At 45.0% G+C, this 27,322-nt stretch overlaps 1 protein-coding gene across 3 annotated transcripts in view; it reads left to right on the top strand.

Annotated features, from left to right (window-relative positions):
- Positions 1–27,286, top strand: part of plcg1 (phospholipase C, gamma 1) — a 38,721-nt gene extending 11,435 nt beyond the window's left edge. For 2 of the 3 annotated variants that reach the window (XM_035383355.1, XM_035383354.1), the window contains exons 3-33: positions 2,314–2,466; positions 2,676–2,769; positions 3,037–3,084; positions 4,668–4,752; positions 6,083–6,166; positions 7,040–7,062; positions 7,172–7,244; positions 7,590–7,691; positions 9,902–10,020; positions 10,319–10,404; positions 10,736–10,856; positions 11,602–11,770; positions 11,986–12,108; positions 12,468–12,569; positions 12,965–13,152; positions 14,300–14,500; positions 14,818–14,937; positions 15,887–16,067; positions 16,557–16,634; positions 16,904–17,007; positions 17,258–17,351; positions 17,639–17,708; positions 18,208–18,371; positions 18,550–18,646; positions 18,832–19,056; positions 20,618–20,766; positions 21,532–21,646; positions 21,939–22,100; positions 22,427–22,515; positions 23,045–23,301; positions 23,630–27,286. In XM_035383355.1, coding sequence (XP_035239246.1) covers positions 2,314–2,466; positions 2,676–2,769; positions 3,037–3,084; positions 4,668–4,752; positions 6,083–6,166; positions 7,040–7,062; positions 7,172–7,244; positions 7,590–7,691; positions 9,902–10,020; positions 10,319–10,404; positions 10,736–10,856; positions 11,602–11,770; positions 11,986–12,108; positions 12,468–12,569; positions 12,965–13,152; positions 14,300–14,500; positions 14,818–14,937; positions 15,887–16,067; positions 16,557–16,634; positions 16,904–17,007; positions 17,258–17,351; positions 17,639–17,708; positions 18,208–18,371; positions 18,550–18,646; positions 18,832–19,056; positions 20,618–20,766; positions 21,532–21,646; positions 21,939–22,100; positions 22,427–22,515; positions 23,045–23,301; positions 23,630–23,672 — 3,719 coding nt within the window. In that variant the 3' untranslated portion in view covers positions 23,673–27,286. The remainder of the gene's footprint in view (positions 1–2,313; positions 2,467–2,675; positions 2,770–3,036; positions 3,085–4,667; positions 4,753–6,082; positions 6,167–7,039; positions 7,063–7,171; positions 7,245–7,589; positions 7,692–9,901; positions 10,021–10,318; positions 10,405–10,735; positions 10,857–11,601; positions 11,771–11,985; positions 12,109–12,467; positions 12,570–12,964; positions 13,153–14,299; positions 14,501–14,817; positions 14,938–15,886; positions 16,068–16,556; positions 16,635–16,903; positions 17,008–17,257; positions 17,352–17,638; positions 17,709–18,207; positions 18,372–18,549; positions 18,647–18,831; positions 19,057–20,617; positions 20,767–21,531; positions 21,647–21,938; positions 22,101–22,426; positions 22,516–23,044; positions 23,302–23,629) is intronic. The other variant, XM_035383353.1, reaches the window with a different exon arrangement.
- The last annotated feature ends 36 nt before the right edge of the window (positions 27,287–27,322 follow it).

A 27,322-nucleotide genomic window follows, 5' to 3' on the forward strand; every position in this document is an offset into this window, starting at 1 on the left:
TTTTACAATCAGTATTTATTTTAAGTTGTATAGTTAGTTCTTGTATAATAGCAAGTACATTTTGTAAAATGAACTTGACAAGTATAAACATATTCATCAGGTATTCATCAGTGGTTTCATACATTAATTTAAATGTCTTGTTGGAAGCAATTTGTTATTTGACACTTTGTTGTGACACAAAGTTTGAATGAGCACATTGTCTTGAGATTGTAAGATTAAAAAACACACGGCCAAGTTACTTGAAAAAATTTAGGAAACATTGCGTAGCATTGCTTTCGAATACAGCTTGTTTAATTTGGTTTCTTGTAACTTGGCCTAATTTTGATATAAATGCTTTTATTGGCAGGTCTAGATTTTTGAAGTTTGAATTAATGCCTTGCAGACAGTGCTTTGTATGTGTGAGTCTTTCTCCAGATATAATTTTTTTGTACTGTGTTAAAAGAAAGTGATGGTGGTAATGTATATAAATGAAGGCTATAAGAGACATGCATATACACATAAATGCATGCAAAGAGACATGCATTCTAGCTGAAAGAAATTCATATGCGTGGATTCAGTAATTTTAACTGTGAATGTCAAATAAATGAAAGTGTTTGTCATGTTTTTAAATTAAAGTGTTTTTAATGGGGTATTGTGTACATGACAGACCTACTAATTGTTTGTATGTTGATAGAGGATCTGTATGGCTAGAAGTGTGGCTTGCAGGGTAGCTACAGTAGCGTAGTTGAAAAATAGTTGAGTAGGGGCACAGCGGTGAATTTGACTGTTCTGACTAAGAAAATCTATATACCTGCCGTGAAGAAGTCATTTGCTTGCACCGGTTTCTATACGTCTGGTAAGGTTACCTACTGGAATGAATCTCAATGCAACTTTTGGTGCTTAACTTTGAAGCCGTCTGTACTAACGTTATACACTTGGTCTGTCGTTTTGTTAGCAAGGTAGCTAACGTTAAACTCAGTCAAAATACCGAAAGTGAAAGAGTGGGTGTATTTTCTTTGGATTTCAGATATATTAATAAATTTCCTTCAAACATTTACAGATGGCAACACCAATTGTTTACATTTTTTTGACAAATGTTTGTTAGGTAGAAAGCCAGTATAATGCGTTAAGAGATTTGATAAGATATAAGATATGAGTCCAAGGGGCATTTGAACCCAGGCCTGTCACTCGTCCAGTGGTCCCATAGGCAAATGCACTACCCAGTGACCTACTAGTGAAGAAGGCATTTACACCTCTATATGTGTCCTTTTTCATGTGCATCCAATGGCTGATGTACCTAAATGTCCAATGGGGAGACATATTCTTTGTGGGCCTGGAATATTTGTGATGATTTATTCCGCAGGAAGAAGAAGAAAAAAAAAGAAAAAATAAAAAGCATGAAATGCTCTAAGTTTATCTTGTTGACATGTGAAGTTACTTGTGAATTGACATGAGGTCAGAAGGTACAGAAATAAGTGCTGAGAGTCTGTGGTCAACTCTGTCGGTGCTGTACAGGTATGGGGCGTGCCAAGGTGTAACTGCCGTCCCATTTCAATTCACTTTGGCCATTTTCAAAAAATTCCTTTGGAAATGTGTCTTAAAATAGAGTTTAAACATAACTAGTGTACTCTGTCAGTTGGGTTTCACAAAACTGCGGTTATTCTTACAAATGCTGACCAGTGTCACCGGTGGTAAATGAACACACACGGGCACACACACAACCAAAAAAAAAAACGAGTGTGCTGATTGTCATTTGTACCCATGGGGAGACCCTTAAATGGCACTACTGTGCGGGATGGGTGGTCCACGCCAATTTCATCCTCAGCATTGGACAGTGCTCCTTTGTCCTGCTCAGACTGGGGTCTATTTAAATTCGCACACCACTCAGTGAGGCACGTTGGTGTCCTGGGACTGGTCCTCCTGCTGACTCTTCCCCCAATCAAAGGGACTGAGTGAACTGCAGCTCCACCCCCCTGTTACCCTTGTGTTCTAGCTTTGAGACTGGCATCAGCGATCTGCAGTGTGATATCATGTCCGCAGAGGCGTGTCTGTCTCCTGCTAAAAAGGCCCTAAAGTGGTCAGTGGGTCTTTGCATTCTCTCAGGCATGGTGCAGGGAAGCTGGAGCGGTCTGTTAGGCTGTACCCTCCTGTATTCTAATTTGAGATTTTATGCAAGTGTTTTCCCTGCTGCTAACGCTCTTGAGCCTGCTGTGTTCCTGTAACTGTGTGAAGTGCTGAAGGAGCCTGGGCCAGAGAGTTTCAGTACCTGTGCCCAGGAAGTGGTGTCATTTGCACTGACCATCTGCCTGCCCCCCCCCCCCCTTTCCTGTCCAGTTGACATCCGGGAGATTAAGGAGATCCGGGCGGGGCAGAAGTCCAGGGACTTTGAGCGCTATGTGGAGGACTCTGCTGCCCGGCCTGACCAGGCCCACTGCTTCGTCATCCTGTACGGCACCGAGTTTCGCCTCAAGGCCCTCAGCCTGGCAGGTATCCTTCCGCACCATGCGCGCATACACACACACAGACATGCACGCATACACACACACACACCCCACACACGCACACACACCACACACAGAGACGCAGACACGCAGACGCACAGACACACGTAGATTTTGCTAATTGACCAGATTCATGTGTCCTCAGAGTGCATAAGGGTGAAGCTGAATGTGTGTTGTGCCCTGTCTGTGTTCCAGCCACGTCGGATGAGGAGATGTCCATGTGGGTGAAGGGTCTGACCTCCCTGGTAACGGACACACTGCAGTCCCCCACCCCGCTGCAGGTCGAGAGGTCAGTGTGCTCAGCCCTCTGCCCTTCAGCCCTTTAAATTTCACATTCACCGTGGGGGAGGTCAGGTTCAGCGCCAGCGTCTGCGCTGCATGTGTTCTAGTCTCCGAATGGCAAAGGCTTTCTCATGAACAAATTCTGTTTGTTACTGAATTTTACTCTCAGTTCACTGCACTTTTCTACTGAAAAATTCAGTAAAAGTAACTGCATTTTATAGTAAATGCTGAATGATTAAAAATTTCACTTGGGATTTCTCTTTGTTACATTTAGGTGGTTACGGAAACAATTCTATGCAGTTGATCGCAACCGAGAAGACAAGTAAGTATAATTTGTTTTCAGAAATCCTTTTAGTCCCACTTTTTTGTGGGGAAAAAACACTATTTAACACCTATCGAGAAATAAAGATAGATTTTATTTGTGTCTTTAAACCCATTATGTGGAAGAAATGAGGCTATACTTTATCACGGTTAGCTTGAGCAGTGTTGGCATTCCTGCTGCCTTCTGGGTAGCAGAAGAAAGGCGTTGTTCATCTGCAATGCCCCTTTTCCAGAAGCTCCGGATTCCTCGCAGTCTTTTGTTATCTTCAGGGGTTTATTGTCTTCTCTGAATGGGATATAGGTGTGCGATTGGTGTAATTACATTTCACAGTAAGAATGGGTTGCTGTGTTCTTATCAATTGCTCCTGTTGTAGATATTTTATCTGATAGGGATTCTGGCTAACATTCCAAGTATCGCGCCTGTGCAGACTTGTGAGACAGCATGGATTGCATCCCACGCACTGTAATGAGAATCCAAGCCTTTGTTTTGCAGGAGATTTTTAGTGGATATTCTTGGCCAGTATTGGGAATGAAAAGTTCCATAAGGAATAAATGTTCAGATCTAATCAAATAACACAAAGAAATTCATAATATCGTGTCTCATGCACAAATCTAACATTATTGGCAGATGGACTACACCTGTAGAGTAGACCTTGTTAGATCATTGCATGATGCGTACTGGTATTTAAACTGAGGTGAATGTGCTATGACTGAGATATTAGGCTCAATTTTCAGGCTCTCCTGTCCTGTCTCCCCATTGGTTGAAAGGCCCTTGACAGCTTTTATGAATGAAAGTGCTAAGACTGGCACTTTTTAAATTGGCCTGTATATACACACACACACACACACACACACACACACACACACAGTGTTTGTATGTTTGTTTGCGGATGGCCTGTCTATGGCTGTCTTTGAGTTTGTGTGCTTGAACCACGGAAGCATTCAATTAGCCAGCCAATTTATTTGACAATATTTAAAAATTCAACTGAAAACTTTTCCTTTTTATTGAGGTGTTAATGGGGGATTTTACCTACTACTGTTACTATGACTTCTTTGTTTAATGATGTGTAATTATTAATTACATTTAATTAATAGGATGTGAATTGGTAATTATCCATTGTATTTTGGCCATTATAGCTATATTCACTGAGTGCTGGGTGGGAGGTGTGACGGGGCTGGTATTGGCTCAGGCTGGAGCATGCAGGGCTGCTGTCCCAGGCCCTTACTCGACACTCTCCCTTTCAGGACAGGAAGGCTTGAGCTGACCTCACTTCAGGTCACTGGCCATCATGGCAACCTGAGAACATGCCCTCACTGCCAGGGTAGAGAGAGGCTAGGCCAGGCCAGACTCCTCAGCACTTGAGACCTCACTTCCATTGTTGCTGTGTAACCGCACACGTAACCGTGTCTTCCACCGAGTATGAATTGAGGTGGATGCGTTAGATTAACGGAAAGCGTTTGTATTCTGTTCTCGGGCAGTTTCCTCACGATTGTCCCGCAGCAGTGTCATAACATGGCATGCATCCAGTGCTCAGCCCTCTAGATTTTATTTTAATACCTGTGTTTGTCTCTGCTTTATTTTAGGATTTCCTGCAAGGATCTGAAAAGCATGCTGTGTCAGGTCAACTACAGAGTCCCCAACATGAAATTCCTCCGTGAGAAGTTTCCGGTAACATACTCAGCTTTATAAGATTCCCTGTGCCTAACCCCTGTCGCCTCTTGCGTGCCCTTTGGATCAGGAAGTGGATGTGAATGTCAAAGCATTTATAAAAGAGTGGTTGTGTGCAAACCGCCTAATCACCTGTGTCAGCTGTGGCAGCAGTTGTGTATCTGGCTGGATTTATGTAAACTGGACCTGTTTGGAGTGGTGTAGCGTGATGTTCTGAAAGGCTAGAGCACTTTCGGAAGTGAAGCCTCTTCGCTTCCTCAGGATATCAACAAACATACTGTATTTGCATTATTGCTGTTGCCACTGTAGCTCAGACCTGCCTAGCCCTGCCCAAACTCTGTTTACTGTGTAATGGCTCAGACTTTCTATGTTGACCAGGTGGTCAGCTTCTGTGTTCCTTCTGTCCTCCACTTCTGTCCTTCACTATAACGGCTTCTGGTGTCATGTTTGCTTGTGTATATTCATGAAGTGCTCTGCCCAAGGACATATCATCTGTTGTTACTCATGCTTTCTTTGGTCATGGCCCTTAATGGATATTCATAAAATGTGTTGAATTAGGAAGTTTCAGCTTTGACAATGGAGGCTGAATTTAGTTTGTAGTGTGGTGACTATGCAATAGCTAACACCACATGTTCTTAATGATGTCAGATTTCCTGTTTGGGTTAACATCTTTATTGCTTGGATGTTCTCATTCACACTTCATGCCATATACCTCCTGTAAATAAACATTTTGACCCCTTCTATTGCATTACTGCAAGACACCTGGGGGGAAAAGGTGACAATCTGTTGACATTCATTACAAGTCATAATAAGTCATGCTATGCAAGGCTTCATAGACCAGATCCCAAATATATAGTTGTGTTGGCATAGGTGGAGGTGCAGTTTTAATGGGCTAGGCTGCTGCTGTGGGCTCTGAACATGGTGCAGCTGAATGCTTAGCAGGGCCCTTCTTGCTTTGGGGAAACCTCATCTCTTCACAAATGCTTGCAGCATACAATTATTTACCCTGCTATGCTGTAGGGTGTTGGGAAGGGCAGTTCCACTACTGCTGCCAGAAGCGTTCTAAGGTTATGCATTTCTGCTGACATTGGATATAAAAACACACGGCCAGTTTGAGTGTCTTTCGGGTTTCCCGGTGTGGGCCAGGTGCATGTGACCATGAGTGCAGGCGTGGGTTTATTGAACTTGCAATACAGCACCTGAAAAGCAGCCAATGGAAGTGCAGTTGAGGTCTGCCTTACTCCAGCATTTTGCAACCTCAGTAGTTTATCAAAGCTTGTGCACCTGTAAGTTTTGTTTGACACGTCTATCATTTTCATACTGCTCTCAGGATGTGGAGCTGAGGAACGGGGACGTCAGCTACAGCCAGTTCGCCCAGCTGTATCGAAGTCTGATGTTCGACGCGCAGAAGTCTGTGAGTACATGTGTGATGGCTGGCGTGGGGAGGGCAAACCGGAACGTGGGGCTCCTACAAATGCTTCTGGAAAAAAACTGTAGGGAGTTCTCGGTGCATCACAGCAGAAGTCGGGTGTTGAGAAATTTTGCCCCTTTCCCATTTATATCCACCCATGTCTTGTGATCAAATTGGGGCTGTGCACACACCTGTTTAATTGTAATTGTTCATCATGAATTTTAGCTCCCAGACACTGCCTACCCCCCATCAACGGAATATCTTTATCCTGTCTAAATCAGCCACGTGCGTTTGCTCTCAAATGGCTTGAAAATCAATACGTCCCAGTTTAGCTCCCCGACAGATTTTTCTGGTAAAAGCCATTAGGCCCACGGCTGCTCTGCGGTTGAAGAGTGAACCTTTAATATTTTTTTATTAATCCCCTAAACATGTTGCTTGCGTGCATTCGTCTGTCTCATTTCTGATGTATGATTGTTTATAGTATTGTGAAAACTATGAATGTTGCCCAATGTAAACGCCTTGTATTTCTCCTGCCTTTCCATTCTATTTTTCATTGGCTATGAATGCCTTGTTGGTTTAAAGAAATGTGCAATGTGAGTGTAAAGAAATGTGCAATATTTACAGTGAACACACAATCTTGGAAGGGCTTGGATTATTGTTTATTAATACGGTATTTAATGAATGTGCTATTTCAGTATTATATGGACTATGAGATTACTTCTCCACATCAGGAGGTCAATTTTGCCTCTTGCATCCTTCCTGTGATTATGTAAGCAATGTTGATTCTAAAGCTTGTCATAAAAAGGCATAATTATGTGCACAAAGCATATATATATTGTATTCATGCCAAATTATTTTCCCATATTTCTTTTCCAGATGGAAATTCCTTTCCTCCAGAGGCAAGTCATTACTTTATGATCAAATATTTCTAGAATATTCTGTGTCCTTACCCGCTTTCTTACTGTGCAGCTGTGACATAATGCAGCCCTGCTCGGTTGTATCCTGCAGATTCACAGAGAGACCTGACCAGGCCAGAGTCACGCTGGAGAACTTCCAGAGCTTTCTTTTGGAGTATCAGAAGGTGAGGAGCAGTACCCGCTAATCTAGGCAACATGTTCAGCTATTAGATTATTATGTGATACTTGTACAGCCTTGGGTTTTGTAGCATGCCAGTGTAGGTTGTTGGCCGTTATCCATATATCAATATCAATAGGTCAGGAAGGGCATTGCTAGTGCTAGCGTCCCAGGAGTGGAGCAGAAGCCGGAGGTTTTACAAGGTATTGAATGTCAGGAAGGGGGGAATGGATGCCCCTGGAGACTGGAAAGTGGATGGGGGGTGGGGGGGGGGTGCATCTGGTTCAGAGTGGCTTGTTCTGTGACGTTTGTGTGTGTGTGTGTGTGTGTGTGTGTGTGTGTGTGTGTTTAGGAGCTTTGGGCCACAGACAATAACCAGGTGCAGGAGTACATGTTCAAGTACCTGAAGGATCCACTGAGGGAGATTGAGCAGCCTTTCTTCTACCCAGAGGAGGTGAGTTCTCCCTACAGGCACTATGAGGAACGTGAGGAGACACCAAGTTTTCATCTTCACTTCAGCGTTCACACTGTGACTGTGGTGCTTTCACGACTCATCAGTAAGGAAAGACTTTGTTCCTGAGATATACACTGCCTGGCCAAGAAAAAAGTCATTGTTTGGATTTTTTTGGACAGTGCCCACTGTACAAGCCTCTGGAGGCAGTGTTATGATCTGGGGTTGCTTCAATTGGTCAGGTCTAGGCTCAGCAACGTTATGCGGCAATAAAATGAAGTCAGCTGAGTACCTGAATTTACTGAATGACCAGGTTATCCCATCAATGGATTTTTTCTTCCCTGACGGCACGGGCATATTCCAGGACGACAATGCCAAGATTCATCGGGCTAAAATTGTGAAAGAGTGGTTCTGGGAGCATGAGGAATCCTTTTCACACATGAATTGGCCACCACAAAGTCCTGACCTTTATCCCATTGAAAGTTTTTGGGATGTGCTGGAGAAGACTTTACGGAGTGGTTCGACTCTCCCGTCAATGCAAGATCTCGGCCAAAAATGAATGCAATTCTGGACGGAAATACATGTTGTGACGTTGCATAAGGTTGTTGAAACAATGCCACGACAAATGCGCGCCGTAATAAAAGCTAAAGGTGGTCCAACGAAATATTATAGAGACTTTTTTTTTGGCCTGGCAGTGTATGTAGCGATTCACTTTTTCCACAAATTACCCTTTACAGCGGTTGAAATACTGATCTCATTTTGATGGTGTAATTTTCAGAGGAAGGAATGTGCTGAATTTTCCTGAATGGTTGATGTTGTTCCATCATTCTGGGCAGCGTGGGTAGCATGTCTGTACACACAAATGGGGGAAAAAACAGCCCCCCCTACACACAGACACAGTCATTTTCAGAAATAGCTGAACAAACAGTGACTCGTACTGGAGAATGTTCTAGAAACTGAGAAATATCTTTACCATCAGTGATATAAACTCACAGCCCAGTAGTTTCCTGCTACCCATTGAGCATTTGTTAGCTAATGCAGTAAATTAATGAAAAAAACTGCCATAGAGGAAGTCATGAAGAAATATACAGAGCTGGAAAGAGGAAGTTATTGGTGGCACCATCAAGGTGGTGGTTTGACTTTGAACACCGGGCTTGATTCGGCTCAGGGAAACTTGTCATTGAACACTGGAAAAAGTTTCCCCTTTAACTGCCCAAACTCATCCAATCCTTTAGAAATAGGGGCAATGGCAAGAGAGACTAGATCTAGAACAGAGTTGTTCTATAAGTAGAGCTGAGTGAAAACAATCGATGATGTTGGGGCTCAGAATGATCTATTTTTCAGTGTTCAAAGGTGATCTGAACTACACCACAAAGTACAGTTGAGTATGTTTCTGGGGCTTAAATGTACTGCCTGTGCACTAAATTATGGAATCAGGTTAGACCAGAAGTTCACCATCTCCAGTTCTGGCTCTGTTTCACTGGCGGTCATCACATCAAAGTCCTGTATTAAAAGACTCCTTTGCTTTAGCCCTCCCCCAAGCACACATGCAGAACCTCTGGTTTTGTGGTCATATTTCAGACCTGTGCTTGTGCTAATCTGAATTCAGCCTCTGTGCTTGCTGTGAGCCCCAGTTCTTTAGATTTGATCTCCTGATGTAGGCACTGTAGGCTCCTTTTTAGTGGCACAAAGACTGCTAAGATTATCGTCAGCTATTAAAAGAACTCCAGGTCCTTTGAGATGCATTTACGGAAAGCGTAAAGATTATTTATCAAAAACAAACCCAAAGTACGGAGGTAGGCTGTGACTCAGCGGCTCTGGAGGCTGAAGTGTCTCTACCTCCCACTCTGTCCCTCAAGGTAATGACGGCACCATTGCTTTGTATGTATGTGGCGAATTATCCGTGAGGGGATCCTCCAAACCAGCCTCACCACCTGAGTCACGGCAAGCCTTTTATGCACAGCACAACAGAGAAAGTGTGTTTATGGGGAGAGGCATGCTGGTGAATGACAGTGAACAGACGTTTGAGGACCCCAGACATATGTGAACATTTTACTCCTTTGGTGGACTGCTGATCCTAAATCCCATTCTGGCCTCTTTGAGGCAGTTAGGTGACTGCTATACGGCCTGAACCGTACCTACCTGTCATAGACTTTCACCCTCTCTGCACGCAGCCCATAATTTGTATCCCCCAACCCCCTTTCTGTCCACAGTTTCTTACCTACTTGTTCTCCAAAGAAAACACCATCTGGGACTGGAAGCTGGACCAGGTGTGCCCTGAGGACATGAACAACCCTTTGTCACACTATTGGATTTCCTCCTCTCACAACACGTAAGAAAATCAGGGGACAACAATCCCAAACAACTCTACTGTTTCTGTTCATTTTTTTCTGTTTAAAATTATGATTCATGTAACTCCAGCAGGAATACAATTAACAGCTTAGTGTTGCTTTTTGTTAGAAGTGGAATGTTCTAGATTGTGACGATAAATGGAAGAGCACCTATGTCCTTTCTTGTGTACAGAACTGCAGTGTAACAGTGCATGTGTACAGTGTATTCTGAAAGATGCTGCCGTGTCTGTCACGTATGTCCCAATACCCCGGGACCCTGAAATGCGTGTCTATTTTTAGCTACCTGACAGGTGACCAGTTTTCCAGCGAGTCCTCTCTGGAGGCGTACTCTCGCTGTCTAAGGATGGGCTGCCGCTGCATAGAATGTGAGTGGCCCCTCCCCCAGCATTTCTTCACCTACACACACATACACACACACACACACACCCTGCCCACCTGTCAGTCAGATCTCAAGACACCTCATGGCTTTTCCTCCACTCATAGACCACTTGAACTAATATGCTATAAAGACCTGCTACAAATCAGCAATATATAACATTTGTCAATCAGTGTTCGTCTCCCAAATGAATGCAAACTGAACAATATGATTGGCTTGTTTTCTAGCTAAAATACTGTATGGTTTTTCTGGATCTGCCCAACACCACGAGGATGTTTCTGAGGTGTGTATGTGTGTATTCATTGTTGTGTGTGTTTCAGTGGACTGCTGGGATGGACCTGACGGAATGCCGGTGATTTATCACGGACACACCCTCACCACCAAGATCAAGTTCTGCGATGTCCTGACTACCATAAAGGAGCACGCCTTCGTAACGTCCGAGTGAGTCTGCATGGGGTCCATCGCTAACGCCCACAGGCTGTACGATTCTGTCCCTCCCTCCAGCGCCATTAACCTGCGTGTGGGCGCTGCTCAAACTTATTGCATAGCTCCCATCCTGTTTGTGTCCAGGGCCTCAACACAAAGGCAGGAAAATGGCCTCAACTGCTCTTTGCATCAGAGCACATTCCAGCAGACGCCATGCTGTACTTTACATTTTTTTCTTTACCGGTAGATATTTGCTGAAACGATTCCCTTTAAGTTCCTTGCTAATGGGTACAGAAATGGTGGCTAGGTCAGGATTTGAAATTGTCTGCTGGTATTCGAACATTTAGTAGTTTCCCAAGAGGGGGACAAGGTGCATTCTATTGGAACTGTTGAGTACTGTCATGCATTTCGGATGTGGACAAACACAAAGTTGACCATTCAGAGCTGGCATTCACTCTAGCCCCTGGAGAGACAGAGGATGTGTAGGTTTTCAGTGTCACTCCACACTTAATTGTTCAGTAGAACCGCTTGATTACGCACACACAAAACACAGCCACTGTGCAGGAAAGGGTGACCACCACTGATTGAGAATATTTACTAAATTATGCTGTTCGGAGTATTCCTCAACCTTTTGTTTCTGTGTGGCCCAGTTCTAATTCTCCTTTACATATTTTTGTACCTGGGAGGGAGAAAATGGCATGGCAAATATTAGTAGGGGAATGTGAATTTGTCTGACCCTCCCCCAACGTACCACGTTTAGGTACCCCGTCATCCTCTCCATTGAGGACCACTGCAGCATCGTTCAGCAGCGGAACATGGCTACCTTCTTTAAGAAGGTGTTTGGAGACATGCTGCTAACCAAGGCTGTGGACATCTCCGCTGACGGGCTCCCCTCGCCCAATCAGCTGAAGAGAAAGATCCTCATCAAGGTGAGCCTCTGAGAGCGTGCCCAGTGTTCATACCTGCAGAGCAATGGCTGTTTATGGGGTTGAAATATTACATGCTTGGTCTGTGGGACCAGTTCTCTGTCCCAGCACCTGCTGTAGCTGGAGCAAAGGGTGCATAAGTTTTAGCATGAACCTTTGAGGAGATTGTTTTGCTGAGCTGTTTGCGGTCTTGTCTCATTTTTCATCCTTGCGTGCAGCACAAGAAGCTGGCAGAGGGAAGTGCATATGAAGAAGTCTCCACTTCCACGCCATATTCTGAGAACGACATCAGCAACTCCATCAAGAACGGCATTCTCTACCTGGAGGACCCCATCAACCATGTGAGCAACACCGATCACCTTGCTGATCACTAAACCTCCTCACTCAGTCACTGGTCATGCCATTCACGGGCTGTCAAGTCTCTGCTGCCGATCACTCCCTCAATCAACCGTCGCATTCTTGATCAAGAGTATAAAGTAAAATCATTTAGTCTTGATCATTAAAAACTGATGCTTAAATAGGTGGCAGCCACCATTGGGATCGGCTACGGGCTAGATCAGAACCCTTTGCCATGTTGCCATATCAGAACTTAAAATTGCTTGAATATGATTAGGCGATGATATAATGTGACTGTGTATTATTTTTGTCTGAACCTCCTCTCCTGTGGTGGCATGGTTGATCGCTCTTGTCCCTTTTTTAGGAGTGGTACCCTCACTTCTTCGTCTTGACGAGCAGCAAGATTTACTACTCTGAGGAGACGTCCAACAATCAGGGCAACGATGACGAAGAGGAACACAGAGAGGTGAGGAAGACCCATCTGCTGTTTTTGGTTTGGTGATGCAATCTACTCTACTGCTGCAGGAAGTGACATGCCACACCATGTGGCACACTGTAGAACACTGACTGAAAGAATTCTATGGGGTTGGATGTGCATGTCCTCATGATTTAAAGGATCTGAAGGTCCACCTAACCAGCCCGTAGAATCCCTGTTCGGCTTTGACCTCTGCCTCTAAATGACGGCCTAGCAGTCGCCCCAAGTTGTAGCATTAATGGCGGTGGCTTCTTGGTTATTTGTGTGCTGGGCACTTTTCTGAGTGATATCCTGCGCAGGACTCCAAATGAGAGACCTGCTTAATGCCTGAGGTGTCTCACTGCGGCCGGGCTCTGTTTGTCCATCCGTCTGTCTGTCTGTCCCAGGTGTCCAATGGCATGGACCAGCACGTGACGGAGAAGTGGTTCCACGGGAAGCTGGGCGCGGGCCGGGACGGGAGGCAGATCGCCGAGCGGCTGCTGACGGAGTACTGCCTCGAGACGGGCGCTCCCGACGGCTCCTTCCTGGTGCGCGAGAGCGAGACCTTCGTGGGGGACTACACCCTGTCCTTCTGGTAAAGCCTGTTTGCCCTGCTGGAGGCCTTCCCTCTCAAACCTCCCTCATTTTGAATTAGTCTATTGGCTCATTAAGGATGACTTTGTAGTTCTGATTGTGGTTTTCACTTGTGTTTTCAATTGCACATTTGTGGTTTGCACATTTTAGTTGTAATTGCAAATTTATGGGCGAATGAAGGATTGTATACTTTTAGAGAAAATGGGCCAAATACTTTTGTCTGCTACAGCTCTAAATTAAGCCTTTCTCCTCAAGATTAGCCCAACCATATCAAATGCTGATCTAATCAGTGCTGTTACAAGCGTAAATGTGCTACTTCGTGTAGTAGTTCATAATGTATTGCTCTGAAGGTGTTGTCTTAAGCCTGAAATTAAGGCTCTTTTGTGTTTTCTTTGGCCTGTAAATGAAGGCCGTTGCGGGCCTAGTGCCCATGCTGAATGTGTACATTTGCAGCATTCCCAGGACTTGAGCTAAACCAATCACCCACAACTATAGATCAGCCATTGATTAAATACGGTTGTCGCAGTGTGTGCTGGTATTTCATTTTCAAATCCTGTGTTGACCATGCAGGGCTATGCCTATGTGTTCCATCACATTGCAGTTACAGTATTTCTGTTGAATTTAACTGCTATGAATGAAACAAGGTTAGGTTCAATTAGCAGAATTTATTTCCTTTTTAGACTACTTGTTCCAGTTTGCACTCTTACCTGTAAGTTGTCTGTCTGTACATGCAATATGTGATGCTGTTTTACACCTGTGTCACAAATTATTTGTGGTAACCAGATGGTAAGCACTTGCATTAGGGCTGCATGATATATATATATATATATATATATATATATATATATATATATCAGATCCCTATCTTTTTAAGCATAATAAAAATAAGCGTCGCCATGGGTGAATGGGCGATCTTTTGTCCTTTTTTTCCCTCTCTTTAAAGGTCCAGATTTAAATTGGTTATATTCCCCTGAAGTGACAACCTTTCAATTGTTATCTGTTCAGCAGACAGGGACTGGGTATCCTGTGCTCATTAACATTCATATTCGTAATACATGTCATATGTGAACCATTCCTCATCGCTAGCTAGGTTAGTTTACCCACGCTGACCTCATTGAGGCTCTTCCCAAACCCCCCCTCCCCCCCAGGCGCTCCGGGAGGGTCCAGCACTGCCGCATCCACTCCCGCCAGGAGGCCGGCAGCCCCAAGTTCTACCTGACGGACAACCTGGTGTTCGACACGCTCTTCGCCCTCATCACACACTACCAGCAAGTTGCGCTACGCTGCAACGAGTTTGAGATGAAGCTTACGGAGCCCGTCCCCCAGACGAACGCCCACGAGAGCAAGGAGTGAGTCTCCCCACTTCACCTTTCACCTTCTCCTCTCTCCCTGCTTGACCATCCCCTTCCTTCTCCTCTTCCTCTCTCTATCCCCACTTTCATCCAGTGCTCCTCACTCTCCTTTGTGTTCCAGTCATTCTGTCAGTTTAGCTGTGTGATACACAGGTCTGTTAGGGCTATCAGTGATAGTGTTAATAGTCGAGTTCCACCAGGCTTGATGGATGAAGGAACGGGGAAGAATGATAATGCTGTCTCCTGCACCAGTGACAGAATGTGGCGCTGATCTGTTGTATGTGTGTGTCTGTGTCTCTGTGCAATCCTGTAAGGTGGTATCATGCAAACCTGACGAGGAGCCAGGCAGAGAACATGCTAATGAGGGTTCCTCGGGATGGGGCCTTCCTTGTGAGGAAGAGGACGGAGCCCAACTCCTTCGCCATTTCCTTTAGGTAACCCAAATCCTGCTTCCCCTGTCCCACTCCTCTGTGCCTTGTATTCACTCAGTTTTTACCACCATCTTGAGAATAGTTACTCTTCATACTATGCCTTTAGTCATACTTTAATACTTACAACGAACTATTCCTGTAGTTTTCCTCTAGTACTTGGTACTGCTATTCCTGTAGTTATATTGTATTTAGAACTTCTACACAACATTAGTCTGCTGCGCTTGCTACAGAGACTAATTCTGAGCTGTATGTGCTCTCCCTGGTTAGTGTTGCCAGAGGATGCTGCCTGTCTTTCTCAGTCATTTCTGAGGGAGGATGTGACCTATTTCCTTTCTGCTCAAACTGACAATGTGGTTAATATCTTCACCTAAGTTGCTGATATCTTACTGCTCGAAACTGATCAGTATCAGTTGTGCCCTGCCGGAACTGTTGGCTGGGAGACATGTTGCCTGTGTTTGTTGTCTCTCTCAGTACTGATGAATAATATGTTGTGTGTGTTGTCTCTCAGTCCTGATGTAGAATGTTGTCAGTGCTGAAGAATGGTATGTTGTCCTCTGTCAGTACTGATGGAGAATGTTATGTGTGTTCATTGTCTCTCAGTACTGATGGAAAATGTGTGTTCGTTGTCTCTGTCAGTACTGATGGAGAATGTTATGTGTGTTCATTGTCTCTGTCAGTACTGATGGAGAATGTTATGTGTGTCTGTTGCCTCTGTCAGTATTGATGGAGAATGTTATGTGTGTTCATTGTCTCTCAGTACTGATGGAAAATGTGTGTTCGTTGTCTCTGTCAGTATTGATGGAGATTGTTGTGTGTGTTCGCTGTCTCTGTCAGTACTGATGGAGAATGTTATGTGTGTTCGTTGTCTCTGTCAGTACTGATGGAGAATGTTATGTATGTCTGTTGCCTCTGTCAGTACTGACTGAGAACCTTTTCCCTTTTGATCCCTCAGGGCGGAGGGGAAGATCAAGCACTGCCGTGTCCAGCAGGAGGGTCAGACAGTGGTACTGGGGACCTCCGAGTTTGACAGCCTGGTGGACCTCATCAGCTACTATGAGAAGCACCCCCTGTACAGGAAGATGAAGCTGCGCTACCCCATCAATGAGGAGACACTGGAGAAGATCGGCACTGCGGTGAGTCCCAGCACACATACTGCCTGGCGCTTAAACATGAGCTCCGCCGACTCCTCCTCCTCTCCAGTCACCACACCCTAACCAGTCTAAGCAATGCCATACCATACAGGGCAGTTCAGTCTCGTGAGTTTCACTGTTCCCTTCAGCTTCTCACTCTGAGCTCGCTTCCCACCGGCACTTGCAGAAGTGCCTGTTGACCTTGCACTTGTGGCCACACCCTTTTACTGTGGCTTATCCCATAACCACCTCTACTTAAGGCCAAAGCTGCTCCGTACCCTTGTGCCAGCAGTCGCTGTCTGAAGCCCCTCTCTTTATCACGGCTGTTTTTTCACATCCCCTATTCCAGCCAGATTCAGCAGAAAATGGTGCAGTAAAGACATTTAATCCTCATCTCAGTACTATTTTGTGTATTGCCTCATAGGTGCAATCCTCTCAGAAAGGGTTGGGTATTAAAGAACATTTTGGAAATTGTTTTATTTTTCTCCACAGGAGCCAGACTATGGGTCTTTGTATGAGGGACGCAATCCTGGATTCTACGTAGAGGCCAATCAGATGCCCACATTTAAGGTGTGTATGCTCCAGAGTAATGCTTGATATGTGTGAGTGGATGTTTGCGTCTGCGTGTAACCGATAACCACAGTGGATGCACATTACAGTTTTTGTAAATGCAAATGTGTGCATGTACATGTGTGGCGTTGTGTGTGTGTGTGTGCGTGTGTGAGAGTGCGTGTGTGTGTGTGTGGATAATGGGAGCCTTTCTGAGACCCCTCCCTCCTGGTTTGATCTGTGTTTGTGTGGCTGTGCGGTGCGCTCCTAACGCCTCTGCCTCCCCACAGTGCACTGTGAAAGCCATGTACGAGTACAAGGCCCAGCGCGACGACGAGCTCTCCTTCAGCAAGAACGCCCTCATCCAGAACGTGGAAAAACAGGAAGGGGGCTGGTGAGTGACGCCAACAGAGGCAGGAAGTGGAGAGGCGCGTGACTACAGAGCGTCACGTAGCCCCACTGGCACCGCCAACTGCGCCGCACGGTGCTCGATGGAAACCACGTGTAAATGTCAGGTTTCATTTCCATTTACCTCAGAGCCTTTTTAACAGAAGGACATTGTGTCGGCATAGGCAGCTTAGGTGAGCTTTGATGTGTGTTTAGGAGGCCAGTGAACAGTGTGTACGTGTTCGCTCTCTCACCAGGTGGAAGGGAGACTGTGGCGGCAAGAAGCAGCTCTGGTTTCCGGCCAACTATGTGGAGGAGATCAGCCCCACAGCCGTGGAGCCTGACAGATCTGTACGCCTCTTTCCCGCTCGTTCAGAATGCATGTCTGAAGTTCTGCACTTTGCCCTGCACGTAAAGATTCAGCACGCCGGGCTTAGTGGTGTTAAAACCTGCCTGCCATGCGCTGTAACGCCCCCCACGCACACGTGCTCGGGCCATATTGACTGAGCAAGGGGCCTGGAGCTGTACAGCAGGCACATGGTTTGTTGTGCACCACTGTGAGGCAGGGACAGCAGAGTGAGGCTTTACAGTGCTAACAACACCCCCTCCCCTCCCCTCCCCCATCTGTTCAAACACAGCCGCTGACAGAGAACAGCCCTCTGGGAGATCTCCTCAGAGGAAGTGTGGACGTGTCTTCCTGTCAGATAGGTGAGTGGTGCCCCCCCCCTTCCCCTACTCTTCACAGTGCAGCACGGGGAACATATAACATCCCCCCCCCCCCCCCCCACGGGGTCACCTTGCCCCGGGCCCCGCTGTAGAAGTCTTTGCTGTTGGATCTAATCTGCACTGACATGCACTAAAGATTCAATAAACGAACATCTAAATGTGCGCGTGACATATTCATTCACTCACACTGTGCCTGCCTAACATTAACTTGTGTTCTCTGTGGGATAAGAGGGAAAGGTTGCATGTTTAAAAGTGTAATCGGTTGTAGTGTTCTCATTGCAGCACTGCCAGTCTGATATCAGAGTCCTCTCTTTTATTATGTTTATCACAAACATGCTTTTTTATGGTAGTATAATAATGGCTGAAAGTGCTGTCTAAGTAAATAGCAGCCTTCCTGGCTGGGATGGTCAGGCCCACTAACTGGGTTGTGCTGTGCTGCTCTTTTTATTTTTTTAATTTTGGAAACCTTCCCTCCCGATAGTGGTGAGGCCCGAAGGGAAGGGCAGCCGGCCCTACGTCTTCTCCCTGTACACGGCGGCCTCGACCCGACCCAACCAGACCCTGGACATCGCCGCCAACACGCAGGAGGAGCTCAAGGTCTGGGTGCTGAAGATCCGAGAGGTCACCATGACCTCGGAGGCCAAGGTCAGTCGCTGACGTGGACGTGTGTCCAGGAGGCAAAGCACAGGTCTCAGGCCCTGGGCACAGTGCTAGTAAAGATCAGGAAAACAACTAAAGCCTGCTGTTGTGACTGTGCTGGCTTTGTACCTTTATGATCAGTGTGTATACAGTATTCTACAAAGGCTCATATTCTCTCTGATAGCTGGAAGAGGGGAAGATGATGGAGAGGAGGAAGAAGATTGCCCTGGAACTGTCTGATCTGGTCATCTATTGCCGGCCTGTGCCTTTTGATGAGGACAGTAAGGCTGCTTTATATTTTCCGCCCTAAAATACTCTGTCTTTGCGTAGATAATCTGAGCCTTCTTCCATAAAACTGAATGAATTCAGGTGCATCCAGCTTCATGGTTAGAAGTGTCTCTTGGGTTGACCTGTACAGGAAGTGTTTCCTAATGGCTCTGTCCTGCTTGCCCCCTCTCCCTGATAGAGATAGGGACAGAGCGAGCCTGCTACCGGGACATGTCCTCCTTCCCTGAAACCAAAGCGGAGAAGTACGTCAACAAGATCAAGGGCAAAAAGTTCCTGCAGTACAACCGCCTGCAGCTGTCCCGGATCTACCCCAAAGGCCAGCGCCTCGACTCCTCCAACTACGACCCTCTGCCCATGTGGCTCTGTGGCAGCCAGCTGGTGGCGCTCAACTTCCAGACCGCAGGTGAGAGTGTGGAGTGTGGAGTGTGGAGTGTGGAGTGTGGAGTGTGGAGTGTGGAGTGTGGAGTGTGGAGTGTGGAGTGTGGAGTGTGGAGTGTGGAGTGTGGAGTGTGGAGTGTGGAGTGTGGAGTGTGGAGTGTGGAGTGTGGAGTGTGGAGTGTGGAGTGTGGAGTGTGGAGTGTGGAGGACGCTGAATGTATTGTATCTTTTTATCAGCTGTTACATTTTAAAGTGCACCTTGGGCAGTTTCCTGTTTGTACTATGGCCCTTTTAAAGGGGTAATAAACATGAAATCAGGTTTTTTGAGTTAGGGTTAGTATCGATTTGATATCATTATCACATTAGTACTATTGTACATTAGTACTATTGTTTAAAAAAAAAAAAAAAAAAAAAAAAATCTAATTGGCATTTGTGTGCCGTGCACGTGCACCCAAAAGAAAGATGTTTTGTTTGCTTTTGCCTGGAGCCCAGCCCACATTTGTGATGTAGAAGTAGGTAAAGCATCTACATTAGCAAGTTAATGCCCCATCTCCGCCCTCTTCTTGATTTTGTGGGGTAAGTGTTATGTATTCAAATCAACTGCACAAATTAGACTGCTCAGAGCTTTTTTCTCATTAGATTAGTTTAGCAAGAAATCCTTTTTAGTCTTTACTTGTTCCATTCCAGTTCCATTTTCTATATCATTTTTATCTGTATATTTGGTATTTTAGTAGTTTGTTAGTAGTAGTAGCTAATAGTTTGTTTGCTGTTAAGAGGTAGGTAGACTTGTTTTTTTTATTTTTTATAACTGTACTGTTTGTCTTTTCAAATTGCAGTATTTTTCCTTTTTTTTTCCCCTATTGCAGTCAGTTGGCTAGGTCTGGGTGTTTTCTATTTTTAGCTGAGCTATCGAGCTAGCAGGGGTTCACTTGTGCATCTGTGGCAGCCAGAGCACCTCAAAGTTACTCTCAAAATGATATTGTTGAAGGGTCAAAGTGAAACCGCTCGATTACGGTCAGCTAGCTGACGTTAGTCTGCTTTTCATGGTCAAGGATCATTGACGTGGTTCCTTGCCGGGGAGTAAATAAGGGAGAAGATGTCAGGGAATGATGCCAGCGAGTGCATATAGTCATTACAGTGATGAGATGGTTGGATCGTTTGTCTGCTCTGCCACCGCATCAGAACAGCACTCGAAATCCTATTCTGAGACAGGCCAAAAGCTGGTTTTGCTGTACACTCTAATATGTATCAGTAATTAGAACATGAAATTCACTGTACAGGCACGTATTTGAAATGAAGTCGATGGTAAAAGGTCAAGCAAATCACTTACCAAGTCGCCGGGCTTTTCACATGACACCATCACAAGTTCTAATTAATGTTTTGTTGAGTAGATTTACAGCTGATGTTGGAGACCATGGGAAAAACATGTTTCATTTAATGGTAGAGAATTGTGCTGAAAAGTGTTGTGCATTTCCTCTGCGTACGCAAACACACACACACACACACACGTACACTCACTCATGCTCTCTCACTCTCATTCTTTTTCACTGACTCGCTGTCACGTCTCTGTTTCTCTCTCTGTCCAGATAAGCCCATGCAGATGAATCAGGCTCTGTTCATGCTGAACGGTCGGAGCGGTTATGTGCTGCAGCCTGCCATCATGAGGGATGAGAACTTTGACCCTTTTGACCGACACTCTCTACGGGGCCTGGAGCCAATCACCCTGCAAATAGAGGTACCCTCACCGTCACCCTCATTTCCATTGACTGACTGCCCCAATCAAGACTGCACACACACTGAATGTTTCTGCAAGCTACAAAATTATGCATCAACCAGAGTGTGGGGAAACGGCTTAATGGTATCTGCCAACATCTGTTCATGAGGTGATGGCTAGAGCAAAAGTTAAATTAAAGTTATTATTATAATTAAAAGTTTAAATATTCTGTACTTAAATGTTATCAACATGAGAACAATATTTATGCAAAAAAAGCCTTTTGCCTTTCTGAATTTGCACCAGCCTTCTGTAGAAATGTGGTCCTGTGTCTGGCCGTAGGCACAGCAGCCCTGTAAAAATGCTATTTACAGAAATATTTTGAACTTTGGCACACTCATTCACTCTGCTCTGCCTTGCTGCCTCCAGCTCTCCAGTCAGTTTGGCCTTGTATTATGCAATGTTGTGATGCCTCTGGCCAGTGTGAACCCTGCCTTTCTTTCTTTGTTTCACTTGGTCTCTGTCATCTGGATGCTGATGACCGCAATACTCCGTACTCCCCTCCCCTCATTTGCTCCCTTTAAGACAAAAATCGCTCCACTAACTGAAGTCAGAGAGGATATGTTTACTTGCCACAACGCCCAGTGTCGCAGCTTGGAGAAGAATATAAATTGGCGTGGGTGGAGCTTTGTAGTGTGGCTTGGCTGTGTCTGCCAGACTGGCTGCCATCTTCAGGAGAGGAGTGATACAGGCCAGGCTTCTGAATGTGCCTTCTCTGCTTGGGTGCAGGTTCTGGGGGCTCGCCACCTGCCCAAACACGGGCGTGGTATTGTGTGCCCGCTGATCGAGGTGGAGGTGTGTGGGGCGGAGTATGACAATGCCAAACAGAAGACCGACTCTGAAGGTGAGAAAAGACCTTTCCTCCAGAGAGAAATGACATTCTTTAGTGTCCTGTGTGTATGTGGCCCAATCCACTGTGTAGCCTGTAACGGCTCATTTCTGTCTAACGGACTGTTATGGAAACAGGATGAGGTAGTCAGTGGTCTGAAACCTTGAGTGCAAAATGAGTTGTTCTGCACATTTGAGTTAATTGCAGGAAAAAAAATTTTCAGTTTTTAAAGTATGTAACAAGTGTGCTGTGTTAAGTCTGTCAAAAGTCTCATTGTTTTCTCTGCTTTCTCTGCCTTTCCATTCAGCTGACAATGGTCTGAACCCCATATGGCCAAGGAAGCCATTCCGCTTCACGGTCTGCAACTCTGAGTTTGCCTTCCTGCGATTTGTGGTGTATGAGATCGACATGTTCAGTGATCAGAACTTCCTGGCCCAGGCCACCTTCCCCGTCGCCGGCCTCAAAACAGGTACTGACCTCAGGCCCTGCCCAAGTAGCAGTCCGTCAGTAGCACGCTCTTGTGTGACAGTACAGACGAGCCACTGACCCCCGGTCATTCTCCAGTCAGTCATGTTCCAGTGCTGTAATTCAATGCCCCAGCTTGGTTCAAATATAATTTGCAGTGAACGCTAAGTGCTACACTGTAAAGTTGTGTGTGTGTCAATACTTTTCAGCTGAGAAATGCAAGCATTAACTTGAGTAAAGTTACTCAGATTACATTTAAAATATATTAAAAGCATCTTCAATATATTGCATATATAAATGGAATGCATAATTCATAATTGTCTTGCGCAGGCTACAGGTCTGTCCTTTTGAAGAACAGCTACAATGAGGACCTGGAGCTGGCTTCCCTTCTGGTGCACATGGACATCCTCAGCGGCAGGGTAGATGACATCACTCCTATCTCTGTATCCCATCATGCATCTCTCCACTCACTTTAGGTCCAAGTGGTAGGAGTTTGGACCACAGCTTCTCTGACTCGAGAGGGTCTGGAATGAGAATTACATTTTCTGTGCGAGTTTGGTTTCCTGCAATCTGATAGGTTTTACCAAGTTTTGGCTAGTATATTATGGTTCCGTTGGATTAAACCGTCACCTCTCATTGGCCCTCCACTGATATAATGACAACATCTAGTAGGATGCTGAATGAATGGTTTTTAATCAGTTACTAAATGGTCATATTGACCCAAGTGATGTTTTCAACCTTGAGGTGAAATGGTGTGTGACTTTACTCAGAGTCTTAAAGCAACTCGATGGCACTGGCAATTTCTGTTAAAGCGAGATTTACCACGTACTCTTGCCATCACTGGGGTTTTGAATGAGGAGCGCTCAAACTCGTAGCAGCTCATGTCTTTGGGCTTTTGTCTATCAAACTCGTGTGGAGCGAGCTCTCACTCCTTCTCCTCTCGCACAGCTCGAGAACGGGGAGGTGATGACGCCTCCTCTGGGGGCTTCCGTGGCGGCGGTGGCCCACGTCGGCAGGGACAGGCTGGGCGACGCGGGGTCCACGTCCTCCACCGGGTCGGTCTCCTCCCTGCCCGCCTCCCCAGGACAGGCCATGGGCTACCGCGGGCGCGAGGGCTCCTTCGAAGCGCGCTACCAGTCGCCCCCGGATGACTTCAGGGTGTCCCAGGAGACGCTCCTGGACCCCGTGGATCCTCAGAACAGGAGGTGGGTCCAGCGGTCGGTGTTTGGGCACGGCTGTGTATGCGTGTCGCCCTGAGCAACGACCAATTACGGCAGTGTGTGTCAGTGTGGTATCAATTCAGCTCTGAATCTGTCACCCATGCACTTGAAATATTAAATTTACTTGTGCGTAGAGACTTACTGTGTCTAATGATGTCCAACAGCAATGAACCAAAGGATAGTCCAGCCCAGCCCTGTGATTTGCTTCACAGGAAGCCTCTGTTGAAGCACCTCAGGGATGTTTGTTGCCAGTGCCTGTAGAAGAGTGTGACTGGAGCAGTGATACCCGGGCTTCTGTTTTGCTCTCCTCTAGGTTGATTCGCAGGACCAGGGTTGGCGGAGAGAACCGAGTGTAGACCGAGTGAGGCCCAAATAAAGGTCCTCCGGTAGTGATGATGTCACTGACTGCTGTGAAAGCTGTTTCTATGGAAACGTCACTGCTTTGGCCTACATTTCAGGCAGCTCTTCCTCTACTCTCTCCTTGGCCTCCCCAGAAAACTGCTCTTGAGTGAGTGTGGGTAGGGGAAAAGCCATCAGTCACGGAAAGTTTAAAAAAAGAAAAGAAACTAAAGCTAAGACGTACAGCCTTTTCATCTGAGTTGTTGTGAGGGAACACTGTGTTGTGCTAGACACAAACACAGCAGGATACTATAGGTTGTGTTGGCATCAGTTTGACACGGATTCCAGGTTATTTTTTCCCTTTTTTCCAGCATATATATATATATAATAAATATATAAATATATTTATTCCAGCTTGCTGTGTCTGCCATGGAACGGCAACAGCAACAGCTGACCTGCTCTCAAAGAGCTTCTTTTTTCATGTTTTTTATTTAAACTTCAATTTTAACTTTCACAATGTGATTTTTATTTTTAATCTACATGCGGGCATTTTGTTTTTCCACAAGAGGTGGTCTTGGTGACCGTTTTCACGCTCTGCGCTGAGCAGAGATGAGCGTCCTGAGATGACGCCGACCGCTGATGGTGTCAGGCTGAAATACAACAATCGTGAAAAGACCTGGGGAAGAAAGCTCTGTGTCTGTCTTTCAGCAGCCATCATTGGACCAATCAGACCGATCATCTCACATTTGTTTTTAATTATTCACCTCGGGTCAGATGCATGGTTGACTGGCCGCTTGCTGTAATCTTGCACGCCTGGTAGATGCCCAATATCCGGGGTGATTTGAAAGGTAAAGTAGAAAAAACCGATTACATGCATACAGTTTCAGTGCAAAGCGATTTATTCATAAGATACTGCATTCGGTTCATCATCAATCAGTTGATATTAAATGCTGTGTTGAACTGCTAAAACAGAAGAATACAGAGCAGAATACAAAAACAGGAGGCCTGGAAATGACATGAATACCTTGTTGGTTTAAAGAGATGTGAACTGAGGAAATTATGACAGACTGCTCGTTTGTACATGCAAACTACCTTGTCTCGCACGTTAGCGAAATTAATTTTTTGAACAGCGATGACTGATTTTAATGAAAAAGTCCAGATTTCAGACACACACAGAGCATGATATGTTCAGTACTCTGATGGGCCGAACACTGGTGGTGTGGGGATTTGAACAGGGCTACATTGAGTCAGCCCCTGCTGAGCACTGGGTAAGAGGAATCTGCTTCATTTCCTCTTTTTAATTTTGAATATAATTGACATTTCTCAGTTATAGATCAGTGATTGATTTGTTTCAATTCCAAGACTAACTGCTGAGTTTGTGTTGATTCCATTTACTATTTTGTTCTTTTCTCTTGAGGGAGAACTGAATCAAGATAAAAATGCAAATCTGTCATTCTTGTCCAACCTTCCGCAATCCTCTCTGTACGTTACCCCAGTGATAGCCAAAGCCATTTTATTACCACTTGATTTTTGACTTGGGAATATTAAGTCTATGCTTGAGGGGGATTATTATTATTATTTTTAACTTCAGAAAAAAAGATTGTGAAGGGACGCAGTTTTAGCCGTGACATTGTGTTCCACATGTTGCTTGTAGGTGCCTTGGAGTATGCCTTTTTATTTGTTTTTTAGCATTTAGATTGAAGGCTTTTAATTTTTGACAAAATGCAACTGTTTAAGTCTGACACCCTGCTCATTCTGTGTAGTTTGTACAGAATGAGTGAGCTGTCTCTAGTCACACACAGTATGCTAAAATGAGTACCAAGCTGAACAAAGTGTTTCATTTAACAATAAAGGCAATTTGTGTCCTTAAAGGGATAGTTTACTGTGGAGTAAAAAATAGTCATTTCAGTTTTATTGTATGTTTTCAATTTGCCCAGACAGTTTTTAAGGATATTTTAGATTCAGAGGTTTATGATTACCTGCCAGCTTTGCAATGGCTATTATGGGGGCATTTGCAGGTTGGTGGTTTATAGCAAAATACACTTCAAGTACTCCAAAGAATCATGTAGACTGACAGTATGCCTCCAGGGATTGTACCAGGGTAATTACCTGATTCCCCCCCCCCCCCCCATACACTAAAACTGAATTTTTTTGTAACTTTAAAAAGTGAACTATTTCTTTAATACTGCAAATAGGGGACCAATATCTATCTTAGTGCTTGTCCATGTATCTGTGGCAATGCGTGTGCATTTAAAAAACAAAAAAAACAAAACCATTATGCAATGATATACTTGATGGCTGTGGGATGATTTATTTGTGTTCACAATTTATGTGCTGCACATGAAAAGCCACCCTGGGGTGGGGTTTAAGTTGCAGTATATTGCAGTGACAACCTTCTGCCAGCAGATGTCACACCATATCATGCTTTTAGTCCCAGGAATTTGCATCTAGTTCAGTCTCATACTGTAAATGAACAGTGTTTTTGCTCCATTACTGTCTTTTATTGTTTTGTTTTTTTTACATTTTTATTTTTAATTTATCCATTAGTGGATGGATAAATTAAATCCTTGTCTTAGGCAGCATTCTGCGATCTGTGTGCATTTCCCGTCTCCACAGTGTGGAATGAAATGGGATTGTCTGTTTCAAGACTTTTTTTTACCTGTGATAGAGATCAGAGGAAGCTTCTTGCCAGAGGAACTTATTTGTTAAATAATCTTTTGAGATTACTGCTCTAGTACTGAAAAGGCAGGTGAGAAGAAATGGTAAGGGGTGGGGTGATTGTGGAGAAAGCAAAGACGTTTGAAAGTCAGCCATACAGCTATATACATTTGTATTGTATGTAAAATGTTACTCTGCTGCAGAGCTGCACTGGTCTAGCAACTGCAAATTAAAGTGTGTCAAATATTACGACTGAATTTCCATGAAAGCCATATGGTTTGGGTTTAGTGAAAACCAGTTTGTGGGCTGTTAGCTTGAGAGATTCGTGCCCTCTGTGGGATTTAAAAAACAATCCTAAACCCTAAAATTTTTGGCCATCCCATCATGCAACAGTTCTGATTTTACAGCCAGTAACAACCCAGATTATTCTGCTGTCTTTGGTCCTTTGACCTGCGAAGAAATGGACTGAATAATGAAAACCATACTTTTGAGACATGAGAGAAAGCACAGGCTTATTACACTGTATGTTCATTAGACATTATGCTATATGGAATTAACCCTCTTTCAGACTTCCTACCACTGTCCAAACATTCCATTCCGTGTGCAGGCAGCAGGGAGGCGCCTCAACACCCCCTCCCCCCCGGTGCCAACTCTGGCTTCCTGCCTCGCGGTTCTCTTTCGGTTGAATACATGTCTGTCTGTGATGTAGGAGTCGGTGCATGTGAACGGAAACAGGCTTTTCCCCCAACGCTGCCGTCGCTGACCTGTGTCTGCTTTCTCGTGCCTCTGTACATACGACTGAGATTTCCTGTTCAAATGTCTTTTTTTTGTTACTGATGTTCTATTTACAAACAAAGCCTTTCTGTAATGTGCCTAAGCTATGGGGGAAAATGTTACAAGTATAAGTTAATTTTCCCTTTCATATGATACATATTCAAGCCTGAGAATTAAAGTACTTATTCAACAATTACTATGTTTTTGTCCGGTTCATTTTCATTTTGCAACGGCT

This window comes from Anguilla anguilla, chromosome 11, assembly GCF_013347855.1.
Source record: "Anguilla anguilla isolate fAngAng1 chromosome 11, fAngAng1.pri, whole genome shotgun sequence".
Taxonomy (NCBI): Eukaryota; Metazoa; Chordata; class Actinopteri; order Anguilliformes; family Anguillidae; genus Anguilla; species Anguilla anguilla.